Source organism: Phodopus roborovskii, unplaced genomic scaffold, assembly GCF_943737965.1.
Source record: "Phodopus roborovskii unplaced genomic scaffold, PHOROB, whole genome shotgun sequence".
Taxonomy (NCBI): domain Eukaryota; kingdom Metazoa; phylum Chordata; class Mammalia; order Rodentia; family Cricetidae; genus Phodopus; species Phodopus roborovskii.
In genome coordinates this window covers 44,798,562-44,824,742 of record NW_026126418.1, presented here as the reverse complement: position 1 = coordinate 44,824,742, position 26,181 = coordinate 44,798,562, and the positions used below count along the sequence as shown (strand labels likewise).

The window sequence follows — 26,181 nt, the reverse complement described above, 5'->3', positions numbered from 1 at the left end:
CAACTAGGGTTGCCTAAAACGTGTACTCTACTTTGCATAGATCAGCTTTATTGACTACATAAATAAAGGTAGAGCATGGTACAGTGTGAATCTTACCCCAGAACAGAAAGTTGCTAGTGCTACTCAGAAGGTTTGTTCAACAGATTTACTGCGCAGCCTCTGAGGACAAGGTACTACCTGAGGCACTGGGGAAACAACTGCAGAAATGAGACAAAAGTCTGCCTCCTTGAACTTACAGATTTTACTAGACAGACAGTAAGAGTTTCCTACAGTGTAGCGTATAATAGGTCCCCAGGAAAGAAGGAAGAAATCTGAGTGAAGACATTGAAATCCATAGAGCTCACAATGAACTCGAAATTAGCTGAAATGTTTGAAAAGTGTTTGAAATGTTTGAAAGTGAAGCAGCATTTCTGAAATGTGTGTTAGCACCATAAAAGTTAAATCTGGCGAAGGAGATCAAATGGCAATAGCCCAAACATGGAGAAATGTATGTTCCACATCTGAGAGGAGAGAGGCTATCGAGTAGTGTGCAAAAGTCAGCACGGGCTATATTACCTAAGTACTGCTTTTAAAAAAAGGTTTGGATGGAGAGGCCAATGAGTTGGTTTGGGTGATGGTGATTGTCATTCAAGTTCAAGGTAGCAAATGATGCTGTAGACAATAAAACAAGCTATGGGAGAAGTAGGCTTATTAGAACAACAGTTATCAGGTTAGACTTGTATATGTTCCTCTGGGAAAAACTAAAGGGACAGATAGGTAAGATGTTAGTCCCTCTGTTACTTGTAAATCAGTACATTGTAGACCTCCTTTCACTGTAAACAACACGAACTGTAACATCAGCCTGTCTTGCCTTCCAAGTTTGATCACTGAGTCTATCATGAGTACTCTTGGGTTTTGCTTTAAACACTTAGGATCTATATCCCCACACCCCCAATGTTTGGCCATCCTTCCTAGTTTACCTCTGAATGTATTTGGAGGAAGTTGTGAGATGGATTTTTCCAAAGATGGATTTTTCAGGTTTTGACATAATGTAACTTGGGAGTTGTAACCAGAACAAACAACATTTATGAAACTGAACAAAGTGTAATAATAAATTGAGTGTGAGGAACACATTCACATATATAAAGCTAAAATAACTGTACTATTAAGGTGAACGGAGCCTTCTAGTAACCTGTGTATTATAGGATGTTATTGACAGATGTCAATACCTTTTAGCAAGTTCTTCTGTAATGTCATTAAATTCAGCTACAAACTTACTTTCTTACAGATGTGCCAAATACTGGTGTAAGCAAACCTAGAGTTTCTGACACTGTCCATCCCAACAACTATCTCATCAGGACAGAGCAGGAACAAGGGACACTCTACTCACCAGAACAGACGTCTCTCCATGAAAGTGAGGGTCTGTTGTGTTCTATTTTAAACACTAGATTTTCTTTTCATATTTTCACTTTGAAAGTGAACCTCAGAAGTGTATAATGAGGATGTTCCCACTGTTTCATTCTTGTAGGATCGTTGGGAAACTCAAGAAGTTCAACACAAATGAATTCTTATTCTGACAGTGGGTACCAAGAAGCAGGGAGTTTCCCCAACAACCAAACCGTGAACAAGGCAGACAGTAGACAGCACCCATTCACAGGACCAACAAGTAACCATGTGGTGAGGAACTCGAGAGCTGAAGGACAAACGCTGGTTCAGGTAAGCCAGACATCTGGCAATACCCTCTTAGTTCTGTAACTGTTAGAGGCATTGCTTACAAAGAGCAGAACTAACATGTGTAATTGAAAGAATGAAAAACTGCACTTAGATCACTGCATACTGTTTGCACTGCAGTATTGAAGATATTTTAAGCATAAAGCCTGAAATTATGTTTGTTTGAATTCATTTCCTCTTACTAATCAATTTTTATAAGTTCCTAGATGCAGTAGAGCAGTTCTTCTGCAAACAAGAAATTTGATACGAGCAGTCCAGAGGAAGTGTCAGGATGACATGCAATGGCAGAGTTCCTGAGGGGCTCCTAATCCTTAGCAATATTAGCTCTAAAATGTGTTGCTGAAAGTCCCAGAGGACAGGAAACCATCCTTCACCTCCACAAGATGGAATCTAGTCCATTCTAAGCTAAAGTGTTCACCTTCACTAAAACTGTTCACAGAAAGGGTATTTCTCTTTCTGGATTCCCAAGCTTATAGAGCCATTGTGCGGAGGCATATCCACACTGTTAAGTTAGGACTCCATTGATAGGCAAAAAATACAATATTGCAGGCATGTTTTTGAACACTGCTTTGCTTTCTTATTGCTACTTAATTCACATCGTGCCACCAAACTATGTAAGGATTAAGAGCTGTAATAGCCAGTGAGGCTAGCACTCTAAACACTGTAGAAGAAATCCTTTCATTGCTGAAAAGTAGCAAAAAGGTCATAAAAGTTGGATGGTTATTATGTTCCTTGTAAAGCAGCCCAGGAAACACTGAAGGACATACCAGAGAGGGCCAGCTTCCCAGTGCTACAGGAAAGTGTTGTGATATATTGGTGGGCATTTTTGCTCATCAATTTAGAAAAAGTGAAGTATGTGACTTCTAAGCTTAAAGAGATCTCTTAACCTTGTAGCCAGCTATACGAGGCTGTGCGCCCAGCCTGCATAGTATCCATGCGCGTCCTTGTTGGCTGGTAGAGGTGTGTGGTGACACCTGAGTCACTCTACACTGAGCAGCTCTGGAAGTCCATCTGCATTAGTGGGTCTCCACACCAGCTGCCCTCTAGTCTTACTTTTGTATAATTAATTAGCTCCAATTTTATCCTTAGCCACGATCATGCTGTCTTAAAATAATAAAGGCTTGTATTAAGCTGATTTTGTCCCTAATGCTGAAGATTGTATTCCAAGTATGTCTCCTGGACTTCATTTGCTTGTAGTCTATACAGTGTACTATCTAGCCATCTAAGCGTATGTTACTCCATTTGTTAGTGCACCGCTGACACTACTAGCAACCAAGCACACATATGACCTCTCCAACTATACACTAACTGTGTAAGCCCTATCCTTTTACCTTGTTTCGTTACCACATTTTTCCCTCCCCACATCCCCTAGTACACTATTACTGTCCCCACAGTGTTGAAGTTGAACCCACCTGAGGTGTTTCAGCAGCCAGCTTGTTTGTGACACAGGAGGCTGCAGAAAGCCTCACGCCATCCCTGCTTTCTTCCTCATCATCACAACTACAAATTGGTAGAGGTATAGGTGGTAGCTGCACTCCAAAAATAACCAAGCAGGCCCATCATCCAGAGCCCTAGGATCTGTTCTCATCCCTCGACCAGCCTGCCTTTTCCCTGTGCCCACACTCCTCAGCCACTTCTGCAGTCCAATTTCTCATAGTTGCACCTAATACCCTTTGTGTGAAGAAGTCTACAGATTCATAGCACACAATAGTCCATGGCAGAAATGTTCATTTTCCATTCTGGTCTTTTCCAGCTGGCTAAGTCCAAGAAAGCCAACAAAAGTTTAGAGAGAATTCCTTCTACCGGGACAGATTCTTGGGTATCTCACTGGCATCTCTTTAAATCTACCGGCTAAACTACAGCTGAGGGCTCATATATCAGCCAAGATCAAAAGAAAGTAGAGCTAAGGATTTGGCTAGGACACCTGTTTGGCCAGGCTCCTCCTTGAACTAAATTATCAGGGAAGAGCTGGACCCAGGCACTAGCCAAATGTTCATGTATTAGATGCTGGCGGGGGGCGGGGGGGGGGGCTCATCCCACAAGTTAACAGAACCATAAAGGCCAGCTCTCCATAAATACTCCTCAGCCACATTTAGTCTGAGAGATGAAATAAATATATTTTTGTTTTCTACAAAATGCATTGCCTTGGCCACAGTTTAACTTGCAGCAAATGTTGCAAGCACATGGCCCCAGGGCCCTTCATATTCACAAGTCATTTGTAGCACTTGGAGTCAGAGCATTTCATATGTCGGAAAATGCAGAGAGGCAACAAGTGAAAAACATAAAGACCAAAAAAGAGCTATTAAATGTCTTCAGATCTCTTTCACTGACTGGTTTTAGTGTTCAAATTACTTACATCTTAAAAAAAAAAAAAAAAAAAAAAAAAAAAAGCTAAGATCTTACTGTAACCTCCATGCAGAGAAGAAGCTCGGGTGCCTGAGATCGTGTGGGTCACGTTCTGTGTGAGCTATGTGCATTTTTATTTCTGTGATGACAATGGACGCAAAACCCTGGATAAACCCGTTCTCTTTTCTCCCCCTCTCATCAGCCATCAGTAGCCAATCGGGCCATGCGAAGAGTTAGTTCAGTTCCATCTAGAGCACAGTCTCCTTCTTATGTCACCAGCACAGGCGTGTCTCCTTCAAGGGGGTCACTGAGAACTTCTCTGGGTAGTGGATTTGGCTCTCCGTCAGTGACCGACTCCCGACCTCTGAACCCCAGTGCTTACTCCTCCACCACGCTCCCTGCTCAGCGGGCCGCCTCTCCATACTCACAGAGACCCGCCTCCCCAACAGCTGTGCGCAGGGTTGGGTCTGTCACCTCCAGACAGACCTCCAATCCTAACGGACCAGCTCCTCAATACCAGACTGCCACCAGGGTGGGGTCCCCACTGACCCTGACAGATGCCCAGACTCGAGTAGCTTCCCCATCCCAAGGCCAAGTGGGGTCGTCCTCCCCCAAACGCTCGGGGATGACCGCTGTACCACAGCATCTGGGACCTTCATTGCAAAGGACTGTTCATGACATGGATCAGTTCGGACAGCAGCAGTATGACATTTATGAGAGGATGGTTCCACCACGGCCAGACAGCCTAACAGGTAAGGATGGTGACAACATTGTACAGAGCCCAGGGTTTGAGTCTTCCCATACTCAAACATGATGATCACTGGGGAAAGGCCTGGTCGTTTTATTTGAAAAGTTACTATAAACGTAAGGTTAATTTATTTTTCAAGCTTTAGTTCTTTTATGTGTGAAACTGAATAATATATACACAGAATTCCTTTGTAAGGTATCTATTTTTCCCCCTCAAAATATGATATATAAAGTGAGAGAGAGAGAGTGTGTGTGTGTGTTTGCACACATTGAGTTTTAAAAGAACTGATTGAATCCCTAAAGTCTTTATTAGTATTATACTCTAATGAAGGATTGATTTTGAACATCTAGGATTATCTGCATATATCATGATATATTGGTATATCATGATATAGTGATGTATTAAAATGTGGGATCATGAGGAATGCTATAGTTGTGTGTACCAGAATATGACCCTCATACCCTACTGTCTTGATTTGGGCACCCTGATGGGAAATGTACAAAGCCCTTAAGAATTTCTTTTAAATGCCATTTGAATTAAATTCGAAAGACACCAGGTTCCTGGAATTATATCTATCCCCTTTAGGGGATTTTCATAAACAATTTTCTATATTCCATAATGATCTTGTTCTTTCCAATAAGAGAAATTTTTCTTTAAAATAAAAAAAAAAAAACTATGTTTAGGACTGGGATGTTGGGTGGTAGTAGAGTGCTTGCCTAGTCACATGCAAAGCCCTGGGTTTGAGGCTGTGTGTTGACAGAAAGAATTTTTAAAAAGAAAATATATACAGAGCAGTAAAATTTAAAAATCATACAGGAAAGGTTGAGATGAAGAGCAGAAGTCTCTAGGTCCTTCTCTGCCCACACAAAGTCACATATACCTGCTCAGTCTGCATGTATGTGTCCTAGAGAAGAGTGTGTTGCATGGGAAATATTCTGGTGTCTTTTTAACCCGGGTGTATCTGAGAGCTCACACTCTTTCTAAGAGGTGCACAACACTCGCTCCTTTTGTATATGTCATATGTTAACTGCTTCTACGATGTCGGTTATCTTTAGCTACCAGAGACACATTCTTTCATATAAATAAGTACAGTATGTGCGTACTTTTACCTTGAAAGTGTCTGTCAGGTTGGCCTCCAAGAAAGCATCACACATTTGTAATTTTTGCCTTGTAATTTGACTTTGCCTTATGCTGCCATTGTTGCCTCGAATGGGCCACTCTGGTGGGTAAGACACTGCAACCGGGGCCATTACTAGTTCATGTTTATTGTCCATTTTATCATAAAAACAGCCTCAGGCCTTCTGTAATGTTTATAATGTATAAGAAGTTTTACACCTGAGATAAGTTACATTGTTTTTCCTTTGTATTTCTTGTTACATTGCTTTTAGGGCTTTTTTATTAAATTTTTAAAATATTTTTGAGGATAAAATTAATATATTTTATCTTGTGGCCTCTAGAAAATGTGAAACCTTTGTAAGCTTATTCTAATTTAACAAATTCTCATGAAGCATTTCTGGTGAAACTGGATGATTTGAGCTTAGAGAAATTCCTAGTTGTGAAATGACCTGTTTTATCATTCTGCCATCAGAGGGGTATGATAGACTTAAGTGTTTTCTGCAGACCTCTGAAAGGCATGCAACCAAGTCATGTTGGAGGCAGTTATGAAGTGCCCTGCCCCCGCCCCAAAACCCCAATGGATGAGTGGCTCTGAGGACTTGTACACTCCTCTGTGTATGTGTAGGAGAGCCATGCAGAATTGCCAGCTTATGGAAAGTGGTGTGTGTGTGTGTGTGTGTGTAACATATGTGTAAGAATCAGCCTTTCCTCACTGAGTTTGCTGAAAATAACTTTAAGACTTTTGAGTGAAACAAAGGATTCTCAAGGAGATTTTGTTTCATCTACCTGACTACTGAGTCTAGTTTATGGATTCATTTGGTGAGTGTAAATTTGTTGTTTTGCTTTGTTTTGTTTTGTTTTTGGATACAGTGTCTCTACATAGCTCTGGTTAACCTAGAACTCACCATGCAGACCAGGCTGACCTCAAACTCAGAGATCCACCTGCCTCTGCCTCCCAACTGCTGTGATTAAAGGCTTGTGCCACCATGTCTAGCTGTGATTGTAATTTAATTGGTGTTATAATAATAATATAAAAATGTATTTCCTACCACAGAAAAATGTATATGGCCCAAAACTCTTATTTTGGTATAATTATGTAATGTCTGGAGACTTTTGTAAAAAGAATCAGTGCTTGATAGTTAAATTTTATTTTTAATACAAATTTTTGAGTCACATGGACTCATCATTGTAATAAGTAAACAGAAAGGTTGTTTGTGGGATTGCAAATAGAAACTTTTGATTGAGTAAAATAATACTGTAGAGTATCCAGTATTTCTGTCATTGCTCCTTGGAGCATAGTTGTCTCCATTGTAGGGTATACACACTTATCTTTGGACTCTTAGCTTTGCAGTGACACCACTTGGCTAGACAATAGTCCAGCTAAAAAACTGTTTGAACCTGTGTACTTTATTTTCATAGGTGGGGGACCCAGCATCGCTCACAGTTGTTCATTTTGCCTCTTTCCATGCTGTTGTAGGTACCTACTAGGGTAGGCAGTAATCACTGTAGAGCTTTGTGTTTTTATAAACTCTTGTGTCATTCCTCACTAAGCAGCATGTATTCAGGCTCATTTCTCTCTCTCTCTCTCTCTCTCTCTCTCTCTCTCTCTCTCGTGTGTGTGTGTGTGTGTGTGTGTGTGTGTGTGTGTGTGTGTGTGTGTGTGTGTACATCTCCTTATAGTGTGTAGAGGCCAGAGGACAATGGTCGGATTCACTTTTCTCCTCTTATACTATACAGATACTAGGGATTGAATCCTGCAGGCTGCATTGCCTTTACCTGTTGAGCCATCTCAGTGGCCTACTCCACTTGCTTTTACTTGTGATTTGATTAACTGAACTAATGAGGTGGGAATGATATTTTTTTTTTATAAAGCAAATATATAGTGACTCCTTTTGCTTAGGTAATTTTAGTTAATATTCCTAAATGATTGGTTTTACTTACTAACAGTGACACATCACAAACTTATGACCTGCATAATATGAAGTACACTGATTTAATATACAAAAATAAAATGTGTATGTTTGAAATCCCCTTTCTATCATGAGCCTCATCTGTAAACATTGCAATATGAATCAAAATATTTTAAATTATCTAATGTTAAATAGTACCTTTGCATTTTCCTTTGTACTAGAAAGGAGGTAAATAAGAGTGCTATCCAAGTTCCTGTAAGAACGTTTGGTTTTTATTTTGATTTGCTTTTTAAGAAAGGAAAGCATAGTGATTAAAAATAGTAAAACAGTATTTTATAGTGTTACTAGTTTGCTAATAATATTCAGATTTTGGTGCCATTAACTTTCCAGTATTTTCCCATAAAAACCATATGTGAATTAATAGATTTCAAACAGCTCTTCCGTATCAGCCTTTCCCAATAAGCATATTCTATCGATGGTGTCTCAGGCTTTGGGGTATAGCAGTGTGAAGCACAGTAGGCTCTGTCTGCTGGTGAGATGGAGCGGGCAACAGAAGAGGGATCCCACTGCTGTTAGCACTGTGGCTCCCTTCGTGCAGGATACAGCAAGTGATGTGTTGCCAGCATTATGTTGTCTCTGTACAAACATAGAATATACTTATACAAACTAAGCTGATGTTGTCACCATGTGGTACAGTCTCATGGGGACACTGATGGACAGTCCATCACTGACCACAGTGTCAATTATGTGGTGCCTGATCCTGTGATCTTCAAATGGCAATCATGGCAAAGGGGACGTTCTCTTATTTGGTCACTGTCATAAAATAACCCATAATTGGAAAGTGCATTTTAGCAAATCAAACTTAATAAATTTTTATTAGGACATTAATTTTTCTCTTGTGTGTTTTTAAAAAAACAAACAAACAGAGCAAAACACACTCAGTGCCCAGAGTCCCTTTTGCACCAGGCCCTCGTCCCTACAGCTCTCAACTTGTGGGTCTCTTTGGGGGTGGGGGGGTCATATATCAGATAGTTACATTACAAATCATATCAGTAGCAAAGTTACAGTTATGAAGTAGTAACAAATTAGTATTATGGTTGGGGGTCAGTAAACATGAGGAATTGCATTCAAGGGTCACAGCATTAGGAAGAGAACATTGCTATAAAACTCCAATGGTTTCCCTCTTCAGACCTAACATTTGTTCTGTTGGTTGGGACTTGAGTTGGGGTATATGATTTTTTTTTTAAATTTCATATGCATTCATGCTTTGCCTGCACATATGTCTGAGAATGTCAGAACCCCTGAAACCAGAGTTACAGACAGTTGTAAGCTGTCATGTGAGTGCAGGGAATTAAACCCAAGCCCTCTGGAAGAGCAGCTAGTTCTTTTAACCACTGACTCATCTCTCCAGCCCCAGGTATATGATTTAACCTCACTGTGACTTTCTCCATTTTGATGGTGCCATGTTCCTACCTCTAGGCTTACGGAGTTCCTATGCCAGCCAGCACAGTCAGCTTGGACAAGAGCTTCGTTCAGCTGTGTCTCCTGACTTGCATATCACTCCTATATATGAAGGGAGGACCTACTACAGTCCCGTGTACCGCAGCCCAAACCACGGAACTGTGGAACTCCAAGGATCGCAGACAGCATTGTACCGCACAGGCTCAGGTGGGCCCTGCTCGGCTGCCTTCCTGATTTCCCTAGCCCAACAGGAGGGGGATTTTACTGAGGTTGGGTTCCCTGCTTGAAGGAAATTGTGTTGCTTGTCAGATAAGCGACTGTGACAGCAGATCAATGAACAGTAAAACAGAAGTTCATTTAGCACATACTTAGGGGTAATATATTTTTACCACGGTGTACGCTAATCAATGAAGGTAGTGATTGTGCTGTTAATTTAAGGGTGAATTTGGAAGCTGTGAATATGATTCCCTCGGGTTAGACTCATGTCAGACAGAGAAAGGCAACCATCTGCTGAGGTATTTCCTTGTGATGTTTGTTGTCTGAACCAGGTGTTGAAATGATCCACATGAGTGACTTGATGGCTGATGTAGCTGGCCTGGAGGTGAAGTTGATTTGGCTTCACTCTTTTTTACAGTGTTGGTTTCCTCAGAATACTCATGTTTATGTTGTGACAGAGATGCCCACTGTGAGAGACTCAAACCCGAACAGAATACAGTCAGAACCTGTATAGACAGGTTACTGAGCCTCACAGCTGTGTGCCACAGTGCTAACCTTTGTCTTACATCACAGGGTCTGCTACACCAGAAGCTGCAGTCCTTGTGGTGTGCACTGCCAGAAGGTGGTATGGGGCTGCTTTTGCAAAAATCTCAAAGGCAGCTTGTAGTGTCCAAAAAACCCCAAATCTTACAGACTCATAATATGCGCATAGAAGTGCAGCTAGCAGTTATGATCCCTCACAGGCTCACCACAGGGAGACCCCTCCCAGATCGTTAGCAAAGGAAAGGCACCACTTCACCAGAAATGGAATGTTGGGTCTACCTAAGAGATTTCCTTTTGATAGCATTCATGAAGAAATGGCCATTTGTTCTTAGGCACTGTGAGCAGGGATTCTATGAGTTCTATGAGAGAGTTGAGAAAAGGGGAACAGCCGTTCTGGTTGCTTAAAGACTCTCGAGTACGGCAATGGGAGAGACACCTGCTTTGATTATTAGGGGAGAATCGTCCAGGGCAGCACACATTCGCTGTGTGCATAACATCATGGAAGAACTTCTGGGAGAAGCCATAGGATTAAAATCGACATTTCATGTAACAGATTTTTTTTTCTAGTTTTACCAAGAACCATAGTTGTAAAAGTAGAATGCTTAGAAACTTGTAAAAAAAAAAAAAAAATCTTGTTTTTATCACTAAATTAAAATTATAACATGATACCAATCATTTCTGAGATTAATTTCATGTTCTTTTCCTGGAGATTTAAATTCCTAAATCTTAATATAACCAAGCCTATGAGCAGACTCCTAGTTCCATTGGCTCTTTTCTAGGTACCTCGTTTAGTGCCAGTAAGCTAGGTTTATGAAATCTAAAAATAAACAGTTGATGTAATTGCCAAATGTTTAATCGTTTTAAAAGTAAAAAACATTGTATGTTTGAAAAGTGCAACTCTGTGGAGAAGAAACATACTTAACATTCTCTCAACACTGACTTTTGTAGTAGGTTTTGGAAATCTACAAAGGACATCCAGCCAACGAAGCACCCTTACATACCAAAGAAACAATTATGCTCTGAACACAGCAGCTACCTATGCGGAGCCCTACAGGCCAATCCAGTACCGAGTCCAAGAGTGCAATTACAACAGGCTGCAGCACACAGGACCAGCTGATGATGGTGCCACAAGATCCCCATCAATAGACAGCATTCAGAAGGACCCCAGGCAAGTAGCAGGGGGAGGGGACTCTGGAGGACACTCCATATCACACTAACCATGTCCACTGTTGTGTCTTTTTAAACTGTCAAGTCTGTGGTATTATCAGTAACCACGTCTCTATCAATAACCATATCTTTATTATGTCCACCTGTGTGGGTCATCGAGGCTGACTTCATGTCTTGAAGCTGGGTTGCTTCTTTCCATGCTTTAATTGACCTAGGGAACATACAGGTGTATTGGATTAGGTGAAGCATTCATCGTATAGGTACTTTACTCAGGTAGTTACCTGGAAGGGCCTGACAAAAGACTGTAACGAGTTACCCCCCCCCCTTTGCCTACCTGATTTTAAAAGTTCATATAGTAATTCTGAATTGGAAAAGATATATACATCTTCAATTGTATTACTCAGTGCTAGGTAGAGCTTATTTTAATGAGGTCCTTTGCAAGGCTTTGTGCCATTTAGGAGAAGATAGCATACAAGAAATTCTCATCTCACAAGCAAAACACATTTGACAGATAATAGGCATGTATTCTTGTTTTATTTCGTTTGGCCACATACATGACATTTTCCAAGGTAAATATGAGCCACTTGGTGCTTGATTGAGTCTGAAAAATTGGCCTCCTCTTTAGTGAAATCCCTTTAAAATATTCAGAAAATATATTTCAAAACTAAAGAATTTTAATTTCTGAAAGAATGGAATCATTACTAAGTTTTAAGCAACTTTGGTATTATTTTAAGCCATATATTATTAGCAAGATTTCATTCACTGTTCGCCCACAGTTGTTTCACTGGGAAGTAGTTATAATTATCTACTTGGATTTAACAACCCGCCAGCTTATTCTAATGATTATGAACTAAAATTAGCGAGGTCACTAAATAGAATAAGTAGTGTACTTTAGGTGGATGGGAAGCCACTGGTGCATTGAAGACACTTTATGGGTTTGCTTTTATGCCTAAAATTCTTTTGGGCTTAGGCATACATTTTGTTTTTGTAATCTTAGTTTGCCTCTTGGTGCTATCATAAGGATTTTTCAAAAAGAAATTTATAATTGTCAGAAATATTCTTATTGCATTTTCTAAAATCTTCAGAATGGCAAAATTCTCCGGTCCCCAACACATGCAAAATTTTCCAAAATTATTGTAAATTCAAGGTGATTTGATACCCTAGCTGGACCTGCAACGTAATAATAGCGGCCTCTGAGAGCAATGAAGTGTGATTAGAGTTTCAAGTTGAAGATGTACCCTGAAGATTTCTGCTTTGACCTCTAATATAAATTGATTCACTAGAAACAAGAATTTCATGTATGGTAATGTACTTTTGCTATTCATGCTATGGTAATTTCATAGTCTGATGCATAAACTATTACAATGAGCTTTGATCATGTGCAACTTCATTGATAATGGCATTCATAGACGCTCATCCTATAGTAACAGGCACATTTACTATAGCTGACCCTGGATCCAGATGAATGAAGACTGAGTATCCAGATGTGAATCATGACAACTGCTATTCCTCAATTGTGAAAATAACAACTTTAACATTTTTATTCACCCCAAACACTCCTCTTCTTGATACATAATTAGTTGATAAATTCTCTGTGAGGCTGGAAGTTGCTGATGTTTACCATATAAAAGGAAATCTGTAAGGACTTTGCTTTTTAGGTTCGATTTTATGTTTTGTTTTACGGTTTTATTTGGTTATTTGGTCTTCTGAGGCAGGCTCTTGCTGTGTAGCTGAGGCTGGCTACCTGATTTTCTTACCTCAGTCTTATTATTGCTTCATGCCAGGATTACAGATACCCATCACCAGGCCCAGCTGTGGCTTTAAAAGAAAAACAGACTTGACAACTAAAGTTATTAGTTATAGAATTTTTTTTTCTCTGCATAGACCATTGTGAGGACATCTCTTATAGAAGGTGACAGAATGCATGCTCCTTCAGTGCAGGCCTCTGCTTGGCAGCTGGCCCTTTCTCTACCCCCTGACCCTTAAGTCATTGTCATGTGCATTTGAATATACATAATATACAGTGTTATTGTTACTTTTGAAAAGGGTCACTTTTAAGGAAATGAAGAGAAATAAAAGCAAACTCAGGTAACCGTCTATCTCACATCCATCAGCTTGAAGAATTTGGTTTGACTTCTCTCAGGCTCAGTTTACCATTTATCATCAGTGTTTTTGTCTCACATTGCAGGGTCCTCAAGATTTACAAGTGTGATTTTTTTTTTTCTTTCAGTACTTTAAAAGGTGTTATTCATTGTCTTCAGACATCTGTTGTTTTTTGGTGAGAAATAATGAATTATTTGTATTTTTCTCATTGTGTAATGTACCTCCTCTCAGCCTCCTCTGTTGGTATCTTCTGCTTCCAGCATTTTACTGTGATGAACTGAAGTGTGGGTCTTTGCATTTGACGTGATTGGGGCTCACTGAAATTCTCTGAATGTAGATTGATGGTTTTGCCAAAATTAGAAAAAAAAAATCAGCTTTTAGTTCTTTAAATTCTTTTCTGCACTAAACTCCCTCGTCTCCTTCTAGGATTCTAGTTGCATGTAGTACAGTCACACTGTGATCATGAGGGTTGGTAAGCTCCCTCGGCCCATAGCTTCTAGGTCAGCCTTCAACGTAGCCCGCCATTTACTGTAGCCTGATATCTGTCTGGTGTACGCATTGATTGATGTTTTGTTTTAAATCTCAAATACTTGAACTCTTTAAAGCTCAACCCAGTTCTTTTTCTGTAGTTTCCATGTCTCAGATCAGAGTCCCCATCTACTCATTCATTATATTATTGTCTTTGTGTTTGTTTGGTGTGGTCTGGATTTTGTGGCAGGGTCTCACTGGGATCACAGGGCTCGCCCACCATGCCCACCTTCTCTTTTCTTGGACACAACTGGAGTTATTTCAGGTTCTTCCTCTGAAAAGCCCAGGGTCAGGGCTGCCTCTGGTTCTCTTTCTACTGTTGCCTTTTGCCACATCATCTCCGGTGATGTTTGATTATCTGCTGGCTGATGTGAACAAGGGGACCTGGATTGGATGATCTGCTGTAGCATTAAGTTTCTTGCTGCAGGTAACTAAGTTACCAGCAGATGCTTCTGACACTGCCAATACTGATTTTGCCCTTTGAAAAGTCTATTTCAGATGTGTTTCAGCCCTAGAATATCGACCTCATTCTGTGGCATGGTCCTGGCTGCTCAAACATGGCCTCTGTGGGCTTATGACTTAAATTCTGAGGCACTCACCTTTTTCTCCCAACAAGTCTGGCGTGTGTTCAGCTCTGTCGTACAATAGCCACTGCTCTAGCCAGTCCCGTTGAGTGCCCTGCACTTACACAGCCTTCTTCTCACTAGTACCCTGTCTATACCTTTTAACTTCTCTAGCACCAGCAAATTCCAGTTCACCCTTACTGTCAGTCCTCATCCCTACTCCCCCAATCCTGTGTAGCAAATCCATCCTGTTCTCTTTTAGCCTCTCAACCTTTTGCATTTTGGTGCAGAAAATGCCCCTAAGCAGAAATCCAGGTAGATGTGGGATTCCTTGGGTATTTGCCTCCTCTCAAGGATTTCATTCTTGGGTTACTCATCCAGAGCCTATTAACAGTTCCCTCACACATTTACCTTGGTTTCGTTTTTGTTTGTTTGTTTTAGCAGTTTATGGAACATCAAAATACAGAACCATAGCTAAAAAGAAAAGTCTAGACTTAGGTTGTAGTTAAGCAAATCCTTGCAGTGATACTACCTACCCATTTAGCTTGGAAACTGGTAGCAGTTTTCCCAGTGTAAATTTCTGCTGAACTTGTGTCAAGGATGATGTTGGTGCCAACCATTGCCCTGCTCCTACTGGGAGCTCCTCTTATGTTTGCAATAAATTGTGAGCTCTCAGAAAGGATTAGACCACACTCCTGGCACTTTGTCAGTTACAACACAGCCTTCCAAGGCAGACTTTACATGTTTGGTCAGAAATGGTTAGCTCAGTTGAATGTACAAAAGGGAGACTAGTCTACAGCCATACCACCCTGAATGCGCCTGATCTTGTCTGATCACAGCAAAGGAAGACTATTACAGAAAATTCTTCCTGGGAAAACCTTGTTTTTCAGAGGTGAATGTTAATGACTGTACACCACCACACTTAGTCATTGGAGCCATTCTCAAAAGCAGGTAAAGAACAGTTTTATTCTTCTTACTTTCCAGATGAGGGAACTGCACTATAAATGATCAGCTAATTTCCAAAGAAACAGTGATTGGAAACCCTAACTGTTCAGCCAAAGTATATGCATGGGTTTTCGTAGGGCTGAAGGCTGACATTGAGAATCCTCTTCAGTGGCTCTTTAAACTTCCTTGCTCAGGGAGGCAAGCTTTCACACCAATGATGCCTCTGCTAGCTGGCTGGCTGTGGGATCCCATCTGCCCCTTCTGAGGCTGGAGTCCAAGCATACTAGCATCGAGTGGGTTTGGGAGAATTTTTAGGTCATTTGGCTGCCGAAGACTGTATCTAGGAAAGGTGGTATTTGAAGAAGAGAAAAAGTCTAAGAGTCTTGAGCTGGTTTATGAAAGATGGAAAGGACAGATAGCTGAGCCCACAGGCAGATCAGGTGCATGATGGGGGAAGACTTCAGTCACAGCCATCTCTGGTTTGAGTGACTATATAGATAGTCTTACCAGCAGTCCTTTCTGATTCCAGGGCATTCTCAAATTGTTACCTTCCATATAAACATGGCCAAGCTGTATTTCCTACTTCACAGATTGTGTTTATTTTCTGTTTCCTGTAGGGAAGAACACATAGACTTGGTTTCCACCAATTCCTTATCTGTATCTTATGGTATTTAGTGGTACTTGCCTCAGGGGAGCAATAAAGGCAAATGGTAGGGCTAGTAAACTGGATAAATGCTAATTTGTGCCATTGCTATGAAGGACAGCATTGTGAGCTTGACACACATAGCCCTGTGTCTAAAGGCCATGTTTTATTGGGCATTTGTGTCTTTAGCAGCCATGGTGATTCCTATAACTCAATAGGAATATACCAAATATTTGTTTGCATAGGTTGTATGTGTGCAGATACCTTTGAAGAGGACTGAAAACTTAATGCCTGGAGCCTTCCCAATCCAAGTGACACTGGGATCTATAAACTAGTAGGTAGGGAAGCAGAGGCAGGAGGACTGCCATGAGTTATAGCCAGCTTGTGCTACGGTGTAAAAACCCTGTCTCAAGAAACAAAACAACAAGAGTTTAAAAAAAAAAAAAAAAGACTTGAAATGTTCCCATTGTTTTAGAAAGTTTTTCTTTATACTTCCTGTTAACTGAAACCTTACCCCTGCTCTATAGACAGCTACTACTCAAATCCCTGTTGCCACCAATACACTTTGCTTGCTCATGTCAGTGCCATCTTGTATCTTGTACTGTGGTAGCCAACACACTACTGAGCATACCAGCCAGCTCCTTTTCATTGGCAAGGACTACTCCATTGCACAGCCACATCACAGTTAATTTAGGCCCCTCTGACGAACAACTGGGATATCTCCAAATAGGCTGCCACAAATGATGTGTATTAGCATCCATGTACAAAAAACAACTCACCAATAGAAGTCTCAATTTGTTACTAATATGAAATGTAATTTTTATTAACTTAGTGGGAATTCATTATTTCCTTTTTATGTAAATGGGGTGCATTGGTGTTATGTCTGAATGTCTGTCTATGTGAAGGGATCAGATCCCCTGGAACTGGAGTTACAGACAGTTGTGAGCTGCCATGTGGGTTCTGGGAATTGAACCCAGGTCTTCTTTAAGAGCAGTTGGTGCTCTTAACCACTGAGCCATTTCTCCAGCCCACATTCATTGTTTTCATTAAAATTTAATGGCATCCCTTAGTCTACATATTTGTTGTTCTGTGAACCATTTTCTACAAAAATTAAAAAGCCATCTTCCATGTAAAATAGACATGATACAAAGATTCTAAACAATAGACCAGTCAAATGTACCAGAAAATTTTGACAGTAAAATAAAATACTATAGTAAGTGTAAATGTTTGCTCATTATATCATTATAGAACAAAAAAAAAATTGTATTTTCTGGTGGAGGTGCACAGGTGTTGCTCTGCTAATCTCTGGCTGTGTAAGCAGCTCCCTGAACTCTCATATATACACATCATATGGTGGGGGGGGTGGCAATCATACCTGGGATAGTGTCTTGACTCAGAACTTGTGTTGCTGATTCTTGACATACTAAAGACTACTTAATAATAGTACAATTTCTTAAAAATACAAAGGCCAGGGGTTGTCAGAAATGCTTTCCTCTGAACAGAACACTACTGACAAGTTATTTCTTCTTTCATGAACTCCTGTGTGTTTCTCTCTCATAATCAAAAGCAGCTATGGATATTTAAGTTTCTGAACAACCACTATGATCCCCCACCTTATCTCTGATTAGCAGCTGGTTACAGCTCTATCCTTTCCCATCAGGCCTTTCTTTCCTTGGGCATGACATCTCACTTAGCTAAACTGCATTTGTTTACCTGTGTGTTGCATCTGCTCTGTTCTTAGATGGGTAGAAAGGCATAAAATTAAAATCCAGAGGAGAAACCCTGAAGTGTGGAAAAGCTGTCCATATTGAAAATTCCCTCCGTTCCTCTGACTCTCTCTGTGTGTCTGTGTGCCATGATTTCTTGGGGATCTTAAGCATTTGGGCCTCTGTATATGATTGGGAGAAATCATTTCCAAATAGATATATTAGGATTTTTGTAACTTCTAATCTTGTCTCTGCTAAACCTTTTCCTTCTATCAGAAATGTATTGTTCCTCTTGGAGCTTCCTTTCTGAAGCTATATCTCTTCCATGTAGGGAGTTTGCCTGGCGTGATCCTGAACTGCCAGAAGTTATTCACATGCTGCAACATCAGTTCCCATCCGTCCAGGCAAATGCCGCAGCCTACCTGCAACACCTGTGCTTCGGTGACAACAAAGTGAAGATGGAGGTACTAGAGCCTACCCTGATGTGGTCATGCCATGACTTCCGCTTAGCGGCTGCTTGCTTTCTATTTAAAAAGAAAATAACTGGGGACTTGAGAGAGCCGGAAAGATGGCTCAGTGGGTAAGAGCACTGGCTGCTCATCCAGAGGACCTAGGTTTGTTTCTGAACACCCATGTGGCAGCTCACAGCTGTAATACCATTTAGCAAGAACCCAATGCCCTCTTCTGGCTTTTATGGGTACTGCATGCACATGTTGCACATACACACATACAAGCAAAACACCCATACACGTATAGTAATGACAGTTTAAAAAAAAATAATAATAATTACAAAATGACTAGGGTTTGAGGGTGTTGTTAGTGGCACAGTACTTGCTTGCAAGGCCCTAAGTTCAATTCTTAACATGATGAAAAATACTACAAAATAAAATTTCTTTTTGAAGTGATCCCCCTTTCCTTCTTGACTGTGCATTTCATTGCCTCTCAGAAAAGCCTGGAGTGCTTTCGGCCTTGTCAAATCTCACCCACTGAATTAGCTTATTTATAAAACATGAAGCTAAAATCTCTTTAAGATGAGCATTAGAAATATTTTCAAAGAATCGATTAGGTAAAAATTACTGCATGCACTGATCTCACAAGGTTCTTGTCAAGACAAGTATTTTGGTGTTTATGGAAACAGTGAGTTACTAGTTACTTCTAGTGTTCTGTAGCATGCAGATTTTGTTAGTATTTCAGGCCTTATCCTCCTGCAATGACACTTATTATCTGTTCAATTGTAAAACAACATAATAGCTACAGACCTAAAGGTGAAAGTGAATAAAGCCAAGCAGCATGCAAGTAAAATACTAAAGAATTCCCAAATGGAAAAGGATGTGAGGAGAGGAGCCTGGAGATGCAGGTCTAGAAATCCCTTCTGTGTTGCCCCTGAGTGTCTGTGCTGCATTTGTGTATTTACTCCACACATTCCTACAGTGAAAGTATCAGGCCTGGTGTGTATGCAGACAGCTGGCATGTGACAGTGACCTACATGCAGTTGCCAATCCCGTGGATCTCAATTCTCTTTAAGGCCTGTGTACAGGAAAGTAGTGCCATCTTAGAGAATGGCCTTCGAATTTTCAGCATGTGTGTCCCATGATCTCACCTTAGCAGACTTGTCCAGCCCTCAATTTATTGCATATCCCTCAGGCCTGGTGCCTTTTTTTTTTTTTTTTTTTTTTTTTTTTTTTTTTTTCTCCACTCCAGGTGTACAAGCTAGGAGGAATCAAGCATCTGGTTGACCTTTTGGATCACAGGGTTTTGGAAGTTCAGAAGAATGCTTGTGGTGCCCTCCGAAACCTTGTGTTTGGCAAGTCTACAGATGAAAATAAAATAGCAATGAAGAATGTTGGTGGGATCCCTGCCTTGCTGCGACTTTTGAGAAAATCTATTGATGCGGAAGTAAGAGAGCTTGTTACAGGTGGGTAAAGAATGTGATCCTGTCTAGAGGGAATGCTGGAAACTTTCTAGACTGTGCCCTTGCATGATGGCCTTGAGAAGTCATTGGAAGCAGTGTTCTAAGCGATAGATGATGTTCTGGGCAGATGGCTGGGGTTAGCTGTTGCTCGCAGCTGTGGAGGAGTACATGCACCTAGAAGACATTTGCAATGTGCTCTCCATAGCATCTAATGGGCATATCAGTACTTAGGCATCACTCTGGGTTCCCTTGTTTAAGTAGTTGGATGTTTCATGGCATGGTCCTGATATCCCAAATGTGTGGTTTCTTTTCTATTCATCTCTCATAATTGCTCATAGGGGAATTAAGACCTTGGTGGACTTTTCGCAGCTAAGTTTTTCCTTGTATGAAATTGTTTTGTTGTCTTTCCTGATCAGACCTCAAAGGATTTATAAGATTTAATGCTAGCCATGAAGAAAAGTACATGAAGTTCAGTGATTTCCTTTTTTTGTTTTTTTTATTATTTAAAATTAAGTCAAACTGATTTAAGGAGAGACAGTCTGCACTTCAAAAGGACTCGTGTCCTTTTGCCTGGGGCACATTGACCAACTGCTTGCTTAGATACCTGCCCCTCATTTCATCACTCCTGTATGTTGGCCTCTTTTATTTGTTTAAAACACAAGGTTTTCTAAGTTTGGGCCCTAGCCTTGAGGAGAAGAATGTGAGTGTATTTTTCAGACACCTATATGGACTCTTCCAATATAAAACTACAAACACCTTCTGATATTTCTTCTGGAACCCTATGCCAGAAACTTTGACTTTTAAGAAACATTTTTTTTTCAACCATACATATATAATAGAGGAAATCAAGACTTATTTTATAACTATATACAGTAGCCAGTAATAATTTTAAGTGGGATGATTGCTTATGAGATAGTCCTTTCAAAATATTGCAAAGTGAATGATCAATATGAAAGCATATCATTCAGATCTCATATGTAGAAGACAAGAAACATATTCCCAGTTCCCTAAAGCTATTGCTCTCAGCTTGACATCTGTGTAAACATTGTCTGGTTAATATGAAACTACCAAGTCATACTGTGAGTCTAGAAAACTTTCTAGCATGCTTGCATGGGGGGGGGCATGATATTTGTACACATATGTTGAAGCCTAAGACCTAGGGAGAAAGTTAGTAGTTCCATTTCTCGGTCGTAGCATTTGTTAGTACTAGACTTCCTGATGTTCATCAGAAGAAATGTAAGAAGAGCACACCATGATGTATCTTCTAGCAGAAGATCAGGGAGATCTTAAATACTTCTTTCATTAACACTTCTCCAGGTCAAGTATTTACAAGTTCTTTAAACTGCAGGATCACAGGGGGTTGAAAGGGTTTTCAAATGCCTCTTGTCCGATCCACCACCCAAGACATGAGTCTCTGTACCATGAGCAGCCACTGTGTATTTGTGTGGGCCAGGGCAGGAAACTTGTATAACTTCTGAGTACAAGCTTGGGCATCAATCTTGTCCCAGAAGCAACAGCACATTTGTTAGGATCGAGGAGGTAAAGGACACAAAGCTGGGGAGCTCACAAGAACAACCCAAAAGACACCCAGCCTCCTGGACCCCTCCTCACCAGAAGCCATTTCCGAGAAATACAGCTGCCAGTGTTCTAGAAAACCCTCCCTGAAAACAGTATTATCTGTCTGATTTTCAGTATTCAGCCATTTGCCATCCACAAAGACAATGACTTTACAGGTTTTGTGTTTGGCCTGTGCAGGTGTGGACTAGGAGTTCATCAGTGATAATTAAAATCAACTTAGAATCACAAAATAAATGTTTAAGGCCAATAAACTGTTGGGTTCAAACTGCTAATAAATTGAAGAAATTACTATTCACTTGAAAGTAGGTCTTCTGTTATTCACAAAACTAAGTAATTCAACCTAGTTATTAAGTCTAAGCTCCCCCATCCCCTTGTCTTTTTTGTTCAGTTTGTCATTTTTACTATACAAGTGAAGAAATGTTACCTAGTCTGAAAAAGATGTCTTGCATTTGCTTTAAGTGTAGTAACTGCCTGGGGCATGTAATTTTGGCCACATTTGCATTTTCAAACATCTTGCCAACATTATTTTCCCAAGACAGTATGGCTGTCTTTGCTAATTAAAGTGCTTCTCTAGCATGTAACATGATTCTGGTGTTTCCATCACTGTGTTGAGCATTTCCCATAAGGGAATATACTGTGCTTTCCAGGTACTGACTTACTTCTGTGTGCTGGGTGCCTTGAGTGGACCTCCCTTGCCCGAGGGGCTTTTCCTGTTACTGTGCTTCATCACAAAAGCTGTGCAAAGTCTAACTGTCCCTCCATTGGGCTAGAAAGTCACTGTCTTCTGGGCCACAACTGTGGCTTCCAACTTGCCACCAACATTGATCATTCCATTTGTTCGGATTATTAAATTGTACTGATGAGCTAGGAGATAGGAGTTTATGGTTATTGGGCATTCTGAAAATATGCTATTTTAAACTGTAGAAGTTGAAGACATTATAAAGAATCTGGAAGCCTGCTCTGTAATGAACTCGATGTCCCAGCGCTGTCACACTGTTGTTCCCTCCTAGTAATACCAGTGTTAAGTACCAGGAAGTAGCTTTGTTCTTCAGTATTAATAGACTGAGTTCGTGTAACTCCTGTATTCACTCTTTCCAATCTAACAAGTAGTGATCCACTCATGTGGTTAGCAGAATATTTCCATACTGGTGGTCTTGACATTTGAGCCACCCGCATTGCAGACACCATGCAGAGCATACTCCCACTTACCTTTAGACTTTTAAGTCTAAAGTCTCCCCAACCCCCCATCTTGCCCTCTTTGTCTCAGTTTGGCAAGTTTTACTATACAAGTGAAGAAATTTTAACTGTTCTGAAAAAGATGTCTTGCAGTTGCTTTAAGTGTAGTAACTGATGTTAATTTTATTTTATTTTATTTTACTTAAGATAGTTTTGGGCTATCTTAAGGAAAACCAGTGAACCAGGCAAAGGTTTAGCAAACTAGATCCTGGTAAGAGGAGATAATTTCTAGTATAAAGAGCCACATTCCTGCAAGATGAAAAATTCTATTCTTGTCTCCCTGACCTCATTAATATGCCTTTTATAAAGCCATTTGTTACCTGATCTAGACAGGAGACAGTCCATTACTTTCTGTCGTGCTTTTCTGGACCACTTGAGCTATTAGGAGCTGTGTGTTATTTTCAGAAATCTAGCAACAGCCCTTCCCACTTCCCAACCCAAATTAGTAAAAACCCTTACCACCTGGTCTACTTAAAATAATAGTAACAAAATCATTCATCATCAGTCTGTGGCCACCTTCCCTCTTAATTTCATTTCAAGCCATAAAAATTTGTAATGAGAAAATAACCCCAAAAAAGTATATTTGGTAATAGCCCAAAATACAAAATAGTTCATTATAGATAGGCCAGCTCTTAGTTCATAAAGAACTTAGAACAAGAAAATGCCCCCAAAGAGATTTATTCCACAGAGATGCAGCTGTCCACCCTGAATCACATATGAAAAACTGGAGTGCAGGAGGTCAGGTTCCTGACACACAGGCTAAAGTTCTCTGTCCCCTGGTGCAGGCTACTGAGAAATACTAAACAGAAGCAACGCTCGCTGGACATGCAAATACCTGTTTTCAAGTACGTCCTTCCTTTCTGGGTACCAACAAATGGAAATCCCAGTATCTAATTACTTGATTTTTACCCAGTGTTATAGGGCGCTCCCCTTGAACTCCACCAGTAGTCAAGCCATGCTAGTGGCCTGACATCATCCTAAAGTTTCAGCTTGCTGCAGTGGGACTTCAGTCTTCTAAGCCGGTCAAGAATGACAGTCTGAGTCTGATGCACCAAGAGTGCATGGAATAGGTCCTTGTATCTGAATATGGGCTTCTGAGTGCTAGGCAAATGAGGCAGTTGAGTAAGGAAACTGAAGTCACTTGGAGAACTTGATTGGCCAGCATTAGTCAAAGTAGGATTTCCCAGCAAAGGAGAGGCCTGTGATGGTGCGCTCCCTCAGAAGCCTAGACAGCTTATAAATATGAAGAAGGTGGGGCCCACAATGGAGATTCCGTATCACCCCACCAGTCTGCCAAAGTCTGATTCTGTCTGATGCCCTGCTGTGTGCGGCTTTAGTCACTGTCTCAAATCTGCTGCCACCAGACTGCTGGATTGACCATTCAGTGCAGGTAGAGGTGAGACAATGTCCCTGCACACACGAGTCAGGTGTAGAATACATGTCTTAAGTGACTCTTGGATAATTCTCCTTGCTCGTGCAAATGACCAAACTCTTTGTCAGAATCTGAAAGTGTCAGCAGCAGAACAAGGGTGGGAAGTGGGGACACTGTACGTCCTGCCAGCCCTGCCTCAGAACCTTCCTCGTTTCCCTTACTCAGTCTGTTCCCTTGTGCCAGCCTCCAACAGAAGGAGCTGTCTTTCTGTCCCCTGTGGGCAATTCTCAGCATTCCTGACTGTAAGCATATTTCTGAAGAAATGCTGTTCCCGGGAACATTGAACTACATAACCAAATGGTGGTGTTAATCCTTTCAAATCACCCACTAAGTGGCAACAGTACCTCAGTAGAGAACATGCTGAGATACAAGTGCGATCCTGTAAAGGGATCCCTAGCGTTGGTAGACCAACCCTTATGACTAGAAAGCCATAGAAACAGACACTGAAGAGCTAACCCTCTCATGAACTTCACGTGGGAAGAATTCTCAGTAACAGAAGCAAGCACCTTCAGGTTGAGCAAATAGGTGGGGCCCTCCCTGGGCAGCTGCTGCAGCTAGCCCCCATGTTCCATTCTCCACAGCTGTCTTCTGGAAAGTTTTCTTCCCTCAGACTCAAGCCAATCCTTACGCCACAAAACTACACCTGAGGGAGTTTCTCTCCCACACCTGACAAAGAGTGTTCATCTAAATGTATAGAAAATTCCAGGGAGTTCTGAGGTGAGCTAGGCAGAGCCATGCCAAAGCCAGTTGAGCCAAGAGAAGGGCTCCCACCCAGAAGGCCTATTAGGAAGAAAGATGCCACGGTCCATGCCTTTAGGTCAAGAGCAACAGTATACACCTGCTCTAGGACCATTGGGTCCTCCCCAAAGGTGTTGAACCTTCAGAACCCTGGAAATTATTGTGTGCCACCATGGTATTTTTTTTTTCCTCAGAATTTATCCACAGAAAGGAGAAAAAAAAAAAAAAAAAAAAAAAATATAATATATATATATATATATATATATATATATATATATGAAAACAGTACTTTTGTCCCTCTCATAATAATTGCTTTCCCATTATTCCAATTCCATTTCATTTTGTAATTTGCTGATGGCATAGTGGTCCTGGTAGAAAGCTTGAGCGATTAGTCTGCAGCTGCAAATGGCAGGCGTTTTGATAATGCACTCTCCTCAGTACCCCTTCAACTTCCACATTCTGTCAACAACACTGTATTTTTGCACATATGCAAGCAGTCGGCTCATCTTTGACACCATCAGCAGCTTGAATTGAGCCCTAAGTTGTCATAGGTGGTTCTTCCTCCAACAAGACTACGCCTCCTATTAGCACCACTCCCTGGGAACCAAGCATTCAAATCTGTGAGCCTATGGCCACCATTCCTATTCAGCTACCACATGCACACTGGACAGGAAGATAACCTTCATCCTCATCTCCGAGGCTGGGGAAGTTCAGTTATCTTGTAGGCATCTTGAGAAATGTGCTGAAGCTAAAGACTTCAGGAACTGACTTTCAGGGCTGGGACTATCGGTCAGAGTCAGAACACTGGCTTAGCATGCATAACCCTGTACATTCCCTTTCAGTGCTACAGATGTGAACAAAATAGATTGACACAGAGACTGTGCTGACTCATGGGAAGGAAAAAGGTACAGCCAGGACTATGTAAAGAGCACTGGCACTTCTTAGGCTTTACCTTTGGCAGTGTCTACAGGTGCTTGATTTTGGTTAATTTGGAAAGAGCCTAAGCTGAATGTGATTTTATACAAAACTGGCTTAAAATGATCCTTCCCACCAGAGAGAGAAACACATTTGTCGGCTGGTGTGTATGCAGGCCGCCAGCAAAAGCACTTTTCAAATGTTATTTACTTTTTAATGTTCTTTTAAAATTGCCCTTGCAAGTAGTTGTTATTATTTTAATTAATCAGCAAAATCAGCGTCTAACGTGAATAATAAAACTATCAGTTGGGCATTAGATTAGTTATACAGCCAGCTTTAAACACAGGCGCTTTCAAAACTCTGCAGCATAGGATTGATGTGAAATGGTATTTTAATTACTTTATTCGCTCTTTGTGAAGAAAACAAACTTTCATCTCCCGCGGCAGCATTTCATTTTGCTTATTGGTTACTCATGATTATCTCTACTTTTTCTGTTGTAGAGAATAAGCAACATTTTCATAACATATCCGGAAATCCCTAATACTTTATAAATTCATTTGTGTGTATGTATGATAGAGAATGCCAGGTTCACAGCTCTTTGTGTTCTCATCAGTCTTGCTACATCGGGGAGCCACTTTTCTCTCCTCATTACTCACAGCCCTTGT

At 40.8% G+C, this 26,181-nt stretch overlaps 1 protein-coding gene across 17 annotated transcripts in view; it reads left to right on the top strand.

Moving 5' to 3' along the window:
- Positions 1-26,181, top strand: part of Pkp4 (plakophilin 4) — a 208,669-nt gene that overhangs the window by 158,987 nt on the left and 23,501 nt on the right. For 4 of the 17 annotated variants that reach the window (XM_051184649.1, XM_051184640.1, XM_051184641.1 and 1 more), the window contains 7 exons: positions 1,268-1,399; positions 1,508-1,695; positions 4,259-4,808; positions 9,310-9,498; positions 10,999-11,218; positions 18,037-18,169; positions 19,407-19,620. In XM_051184649.1, the coding sequence (XP_051040606.1) occupies positions 1,268-1,399; positions 1,508-1,695; positions 4,259-4,808; positions 9,310-9,498; positions 10,999-11,218; positions 18,037-18,169; positions 19,407-19,620 (1,626 nt within the window). Of the gene's footprint in view, positions 1-1,267; positions 1,400-1,507; positions 1,696-4,258; positions 4,809-9,309; positions 9,499-10,998; positions 11,223-18,036; positions 18,170-19,406; positions 19,621-26,181 lie in introns of all 17 variants that reach the window. The other 13 variants (XM_051184650.1, XM_051184643.1, XM_051184639.1 and 10 more) reach the window with 7 other exon arrangements.